Source organism: Ixodes scapularis, unplaced genomic scaffold (assembly GCF_016920785.2).
Source record: "Ixodes scapularis isolate PalLabHiFi unplaced genomic scaffold, ASM1692078v2 PGA_scaffold4__175_contigs__length_147842914, whole genome shotgun sequence".
Classification (NCBI taxonomy): domain Eukaryota; kingdom Metazoa; phylum Arthropoda; class Arachnida; order Ixodida; family Ixodidae; genus Ixodes; species Ixodes scapularis.
Window position 1 is genome coordinate 74896457 of NW_024609879.1, and position 7660 is coordinate 74904116.

At 49.5% G+C, this 7660-nt stretch overlaps 1 protein-coding gene across 1 annotated transcript; it reads left to right on the forward strand.

Annotated features, from left to right (window-relative positions):
- Positions 1–2367: 2367 nt before the first annotated feature.
- Positions 2368–5771, forward strand: LOC120839923. The gene is made up of 3 exons (XM_040210324.1): positions 2368–4046; positions 4605–5559; positions 5667–5771. Exons 1-3 carry the CDS (start codon positions 2368–2370, stop codon positions 5769–5771), a joined length of 2739 nt encoding a protein of 912 aa, XP_040066258.1.
- The last annotated feature ends 1889 nt before the right edge of the window (positions 5772–7660 follow it).

Below are 7660 nucleotides of genomic sequence, written 5' to 3' on the forward strand. Positions count from 1 at the left end.
TGTGGATGCCGTCTTTCGTTATATCTGTAGGGTTCGGTGGACAATGAATGGGTGAATAATAACCGTTGCAATGTTTAATAATGAACCAAGATTTGTTAGTTAACTTGTTTATTAACGGCTTAATATGCCATAATGCAATTGCAGTTTTAAAAGGAGTCATTATTAAAGGCAAATACAATTTCGACAGTTCGCGAAAAGGCAACGAGGTTCGCAAAATTAATCGTAAAAGTTTGCCTTTCTTCGCTTGATTCAGAAACCGCGTTATGAAAATAATATGTAGAATAGTAACTTAGTCGTCTTGATCTGTGGCGCCGGCGAGTCCACCGAAGAAACGCTGTTGAGTTAGTGACGAGGGGACAGAAACAACCTGCGTCATTCTTCTACGCATCAATATCAGCACAACCTCATTCGCGCTTTCAGCGCGCAGGTTTTTTAATTAAGTGAAGAAAGGCAAAATTTTAGCGATGAATATCTCAGGACAGAACGAGCGGGTTGGTAGAAATAATTAAGCTTGAGAAAGAAAACGAGAAAGGACGGACAAACGCAACAGAAAAGAGCGCCTTGTTACTTTCGCTCAAAGCTCGTTGTTTGTTCGCGAACTTTTTAAATTAAGTTGGCCTTTAATGATGGCTCCCTTTAAAGCTGCAATTGCAACATGGCCCATTAAACATTTCATTAACCCTTTGCCTACCGCAAAAATTAAAAAAAAAAAAATTTGAAAATACCGTTTTTTTTACGTGCCCTATACTCTGTTTCACCTCGTGTTGTACCGCAGGAAAGGCTACAAGCGCGAGCTCCTTGCTCTAGGGCACATCTCGGCAGCACGAGCTCCCGTGCACCAAGGGCAGCTGCCAACGCTATGAGCTCGCGCTCCTAGCTTTCGCTACATGCACCGCTCAAAGAGAAAAAAAAAAAAAAAAAAAAGGCGGGCTGCGCGAGCCGGATAACTCGACTACAGCGTCGCCACGAACTGTCAATACACGTGGCCTCACGAACTCCCGTTGCCGAGTCGCTCCGGTCCCAACACTACCCAAGTATTCTAGTACACTGTAGTGCAGCCATGATCTTCCCAAGTGCGGCACGTGCCTCGTGGATCCACGCACCTTGCGCTACTTTTGAAACGTGAAGGGGCTTTAGAGTGAGGATCGCTGAAGCGCCCCCTTACGTGCTTCTCGCCGGGGATACATTCGTGTTATCTTAGTGCGGACAAAGCCTGTTGGAACTTTCGCGAGGATGGCATCGGATTCCCTCTGCGGAGAGGATGCACGCGAGGAGCGAGCTGAACCTCGCATCACGGCTTGCCTCGGCGGAGTCGATTTACGATCGGGCGCGGGGGTCGAGATGTAAACTTCGTACCCGCAGCGGCTGGATGCAGCCGCGAAGATCAACAGCTGGGAAAGTGGAGACGGACAGAACGAAAGCTGGAACGCTACGGATCGGAGAACGAGAAAGTGGCTCGTCTGTTTGGAACGTGTGTGTAGTGTGTGTAGTTTAAAATAAAGTGTTGAGATTTGTTGAGACTGATCGATATCTCGGAACGCCAAGAAGCAACAATTCCCTCAACAAAATAATTGGTGCCGAAACCCGGGACAGAGACTACTGCACTGCAAATGAAGCCGACGAGCAACGTGTGATCGAATCGCCAGCAGACAGAAAAGAGAAAGTAACGACTGAACGAGCGAAATCTGGTAATCAACGGCAACATCTACTATTGACCGACACAAGCAAGCAGCACTGCAAGCCAGGACTGAACGGCAATGGACGTCCTCAAGAAAAAAACGAAAAACGCATCGAACGCAAGTAACGAGGCTCCTCAGCGAGGCAAAGGATTTATTACAATCAGCTACGGCGACCGTCGATGATCTCGATATATTGATTGAACGTCTAAGCCTCGCTCGGGACCAACTCAACCACGTAGATGCCGCGATCGAGTCGTTGATTTCCGAAAAAGAAGCAGAAGCAGAATTCACGCAAGTGATAGATTATTCTGACAAGATCGTCACGTGCCTAGCAAAGCTCAAAAGGAAAGTGAAAAGTCCGGAAAACAGCCAACGAACAAGCGGGAAACCGAACGAAGAGCGGGAAGCAAGAAAGGTGACATCAAAAATCAAGCTTCCCAAATTAGAGCTCATCAAGTTTAACGGACACCGAAGAAATTGGCAGCCCTTCTGGAAGCAATTTCAGACCGCCATCCATGGAAATCCGGAACTATCGTCCTCAGAAAAATTCAACTACTTGAGGTCAGCCCTGACTGGTGATGGAGCAGCCGCCATCGCAGGACTGCACCCAACCGCTGAATGCTACGCCCACGCCATCGAGCTCCTGTAGCAGCGTTTCGGGAACCAGGCGGAGCTGATACAGGACCACATGACAGGGCTCATGGACATCAATCAGGTGCCGTCATCGCGCAGCGTCAGAGCTCTGCGGCGGGTCTACGACAGCGTCCAGGCTCACATCCGGGGCCTTCGGGCGTTGGGTGTGACGGATCAGTCATACTGTGCCATGCTCTACCCGGTTCTGCTTCGTGCGCTTCCGGACGACATGAGGCTCGAGTTCAACGGCAAGATGTCTTCGGGGAACGCCGAAAACGCCACCGCCGGGGGAACATCAGCAACCGACATCGGCTCCGACTCAGCAACGGAACAAGGACCCGTTAAGGAGGTGCGCGCGCTGCAGAACTTTCTCAAGATCGAGGTGGAGAGCCGGGAGAAAACATCCAAGGAACAACCCGAAGACGCCGGCGGTAAGCCTGCACATTGTTTCCCCATGCATGAACATCCGAAGAGGCGCCTAAACAACGCCAAGACTCGGAACGCCACCGCTACGGCCTTGCATGGCAGGATGGACAGCATGGAATGCTTTCTTTGCAAATCAAAGGCGCACAGCACACCAGACTGTAACGCGAAGATCGAACTCAAGGAAAAGAAGCGCAGGCTGCAAGCCGATCGCAGGTGCTTCCGGTGCACGAAGCCGAACCACACGGCAAGAATGTGTCGCGGCAAGCTCCGTTGTGACAGGTGTGGAGGAAGGCATGTATCCACTCTGTGTGATCCAGATTACTTGCCGGGACGAGCCTCCAGCGGATCGGATGAAACGCGGAAGAAAGACAAGGCGCCTCTCAGCCTGCATGTGAGCGAGAAGGGCAACAAACCGGCTGTCCTTCTGCAAACCGTTACCGCGTGGGTGGAAAGCAAGAACAGAAGAAAGTTGGCCCGCATTCTCTTCGACAGCGGTAGTCAGCGCTCCTTCATTACAGAGGAGCTGTCGATGGGCCTTGGTTGCAAGCTTCTCGGAACGGAGGTTCTTACCGTCGGAGTGTTCGGTGGCAAGACTAGCGAACAAACGTACCGTAGAGTTCAAGTAGTTTTGAGTAATCGTCTAACCGGCCAGACATACGAGATAGACGCCCTCGAGACGCGTTCTATCTGCGAACAAGAACTTCCAGGCCCGGATGAAGACATCCTGGTGAACATGGAGGAGCTCGGACTAACGGTTGTTGACGACCTGAACGGACTCGAGTGCAACGGAGTAGGAATCCTCTTAGGATCGGAGCACTACTGGGGATGCGTTACGGGAAGAGTCCGTCGACTGAGCGAGAACCTGACGACACTGGAGACCGCCTTTGGTTGGTCAGTACATGGACGTTCCCAGGCGACTGCAGCTGTTGTCAACTGTTCCCAAGTGATCGTCCTCAGAGCTGCCGTGAGCGACCAGGAGAACACGGCTGTCCTGAGAGGATTTTGGGAGCTTGAGAGTATGGGAGTTGTGGACGCAGAGGTCCAGGATCACTCCGATAGCGACATCATGCAGCGCTTTGAGAGAAGCATCACCAAATCTGATCGAAGATACAAAGTGAGCCTCCCTTGGAAACCTGATGTGAAGCTTGATTGCAACCGAGAGATGGCTTGGAAGAGACTCGAAAGCCAACAAAAGAGGCTAAGCAAGAATCCTGAGCTCATGCAGAGATATGATCAGGCAGTCCGGCTTTACGTCGAGAACGGAATGGCTGAGAGGGTCGAGAGAGACGATAACTCGAATGAACGGATGTACTACGTGCCCCACCAGGCTGTTCTGCGAGAAGGCAGCAGTACGACGAAGATGAGAATCGTTTTCGACGCGTCTTCGCACGGACCGAACTGCAAGTCACTAAACGACAACCTGGAGAGCGGTCCGAACCTGAACCCAGACCTTGTTAGCCTGCTTCTCAACTTCAGGCAACACCCGGTGGCACTGGTTGCGGACGTCGAAAAGGCCTTCCTTCAAATTGAAGTAAACCCGGAGGATCGCAATGCTCTGCGCTTCCTCTGGTACAAAGAAATTCCTCAACCGAACCAAACAACTCCGGAGGTGGAAGTCTGGCGTATGACGAGGGTCGTTTTCGGAGCCACATCCAGCCCCTTTCTGTTGGCCGCGACCCTACGACATCATTTCAGAGAAATCGAGAGCGTATTCTCCAAGACAGCAGAGCGACTGGGTAGATCGGTCTACGTTGACGACCTCTTGACGGGCGCGGAAAGTGAAGAGGACGCCCGGACATTCTGCAATGAGGCGATCGAGATATTTGGAGCAGCGGGGATGAAGCTCCTTAAGTGGGGCTCCAATAGCGCAGCCCTGTCGAAAATGCTTGAAGACAAGGGTCCCTATGAGAGACCATTGGGACAACAGACGGGTGTGTTGAAGGTACTCGGTCTGACGTGGAAGCCGAATGAAGACAGCCTTTCCTTTTCGGCAGAACACGTGATTGATTTTGCCCGCCAACGAAGAAACACCAAGCGTTTCGTGCTCCAGACGACAGCACGACTGTATGACCCCCTTGGTTTCCTCTCCCCCTTCGTGGTGCGAGCCAAGATCTTGTTTCAGGAAATCTGGAAGCTGAATCTACGCTGGGACGATACACTGCCGGAAGAACTGATGAGTGGCTGGAACAACTGGTGCGACGAGCTCACCACACTTCAGCAAATTAACGTGCCCAGATTCTACGACAGCGAGCTGACGGGCAACGTTGTACATCGAACGTTGCACGTATTCTCTGATGCCAGCACCTCCGCATACGGTTCGATGACCTTCATCTGCTCAACGGATGACACCGGAGAAATGACCGCGACACTCTTACTGGCTAAGTGCCGCGTGTCGCCCCTGAAGGAAATCTGCCTTGCTAGATTAGAGCTCATGGCATGCTTGATCGGATCGAGGCTGTTTAAGTACGTAAGGACACACCTCGAAATCAAAGTGGATGAAGTCCACTTCTGGACGGATTCTATGATCGCTCTGCATTGGATTAGGGGAGAGCCATTCAAGTGGAAGACGTTCGTGAAAAATAGAGTACAAGAAATTCAAGCAAACAACGAGAAGGCAATGTGGCACCACTGCCCGGGGAAAGAAAATCCTGCCGAGCTGATGACACGAGGGCTGTCCGCGGATCGACTGCTGTCTGCACCGCTCTGGTGGAACGGACCAACTTGGTTGCTACTGCCCGCGACAGAGTGGCCTGGGGAAAGTGACGAGGAGCTTTCCCACGACGGGCTCGAGGAGAGGACTCCAAGAGCAGAGCTCTTCGAGGTAACTGCAACTGTACCGGAAGAGTTGCTGGACATCTCAAGGTTCAGCTCGGCCTTGAAACTCCACAGAACAACGGCCTGGATTTTACGGTTCATCTATAACCTCAGATCGTCAGAAAAAAGGATGGGACCACTGACCGCCGAGGAGATCCACGTAGCGCAAACACACTGGATAACGAGAGCACAAAGATCAGCGTTTGCCTCCGATATTGAATGTGCAGCAAAGAGAATGTCGCCCCCACCTGGGTCGCTCTTGCGTAAGTTTCGCACTTTCATCGATGAAGAGGGATTGCTGAGGATCAGCGGTCGACTCCAGTCATCGAACCTGACGCAAGAAGAACGCCACCCCATTGTACTGCCTAAGGAGCATCGATACTCAACGTTGCTGACTATCGACGCCCATCGCCAGGTACTGCACCCGGGAGCCAGGGACACTCTCGTGCAGCTGCGCGAGAAGTACTGGATCCTCCGCGGAAGACAGCTGGTAAAGAAAGTAGTGCGTGCGTGTGTGACCTGCCAGCGATTCAACGCGACTCCTGCAAGTGCTCCAACGGGACCCTTGCCGGCGGATCGTACAACGCGAGCGGACCCGTTTGAAGTAGTGGGCACAGACTTTGCGGGACCCCTGTATGTTAAGGCGAACGACCTCACCAGCAAATGTTACGTCTTGTTGTTTACATGTGCGGTTACTCGAGCGGTACATTTAGAGTTAGTGACAGACATGTCGACAAAGAGCTTTCTGTAAGCCTTTCGCAGATTTGTGTCGCGGAGAGGGGTATGCCGCGTCATTTATTCGGATAACGCTTTGACATTTAAACGGGCCTCAAAAGAACTAAGGGAACTGTGGAAGACACTCCGACACCCTGATGTGATTCAGCATTTTGCCAATGCTGGCATAGAGTGGCGATTTATTGTCGAACGAGCGCCATGGTGGGGAGGTTTTTAGGGATGCCGCGAACTTTTTCCGAATCGAAGTTTCGATGATCGAATCAAGCGGTGCGAAAGGTTCGAAAGATTTCGATTTTTCGAATTGTCTACATCGTAAAATTCAACGGAGGCCAAATTTTCGAACTTGATAAGCTAAGAAGTTCAACGCTTTTCGAACCGTCGAACTTATTACGCTAAAAAATTCGATCTTTTTTGAACTTTCGAACTTATTGCGCTGCAAGGTTCAATGCTTGTCGAACTTTCGAACTTGACTGACCAAAAAATTCGATGAATTTCGAACTTTCGAACTTGACTGACCAAAAACTTCGATGAATTTCGAACTTTCGAACTTATTTATCTAGAGAATTCGAAAAGTTTCGAACTTTCGAATTCTGAAAAGTTAGAAGTTCGACGAACTTCGAACTTTTAGGGTAAAAGTTCGACGTTCGTCGAACTTCGAAAGACCGGCGGACGGTTTCATTTGATTTCAAGTAGTGGGGTACATTCGTAATTTTTTTTCTCGAACTTTTACACGCGGTGCTGCGTACCTTACGAAGGACAATGTCGTTTATTTCAATGTTCTGGCATGCTTAGGTTTAAAGAAATAAATCCCCGAAGGGGCGAGGAAGGACGACGGGTTTTTGACGATTATCGTTTGTGCCAGATTTGAAGCCGCTGCAGCCGGAGCTATTTATGGTAGATATTTTATACTTTTTTTTAAGAATGATCTATGTATAGCCTATGTAAGTGCCGTCTTAAGATGTGATTATTGTTATTCAGCGTGAGTTTTGAAGAAATGTCCAAACGTGTATCTGCATGCAATTATGACCTAAACTTGATATTTATTTTCGTCTAAGTTATTTGAGGTATCGCATTTAAATTAACACCACAGACAGTACATAACATTGCCATCTGCAGAATACAAAATAATATATTTATTGTTTTTTCACGTTAAGGAATAAATTAACTCATGGGAGAAGATTTCTAATAGTGTTCAAGTTCAGCACGTCATTAAAAGAAAACTTTTTTTTTTTTTCGCTTCACGTTCCTGGGACGTGTTTCTTTTAGCCTGTACACATTTTGGTAAAAGAAACTTGTTTCGAAGTTCTGAACCTCTGAATATGCAAGAATAGAACACCTCCGACGAATTCTTGATAGTTTTTTTTTTCTCCTGC

Coding starts and splice junctions, on each gene's coding strand:
- LOC120839923 (XM_040210324.1), top strand. CDS start 2,368: ATGACAGGGCTCATGGACATCAATCAGGTGCCGTCATCGCGCAGCGTC. Junction 4,047..4,604: donor GATAACTCGAATGAACGGAT/GTACTACGTGCC, acceptor GGGCTCCAATAG/CGCAGCCCTGTCGAAAATGC. Junction 5,560..5,666: donor CAAGAGCAGAGCTCTTCGAG/GTAACTGCAACT, acceptor CTATAACCTCAG/ATCGTCAGAAAAAAGGATGG.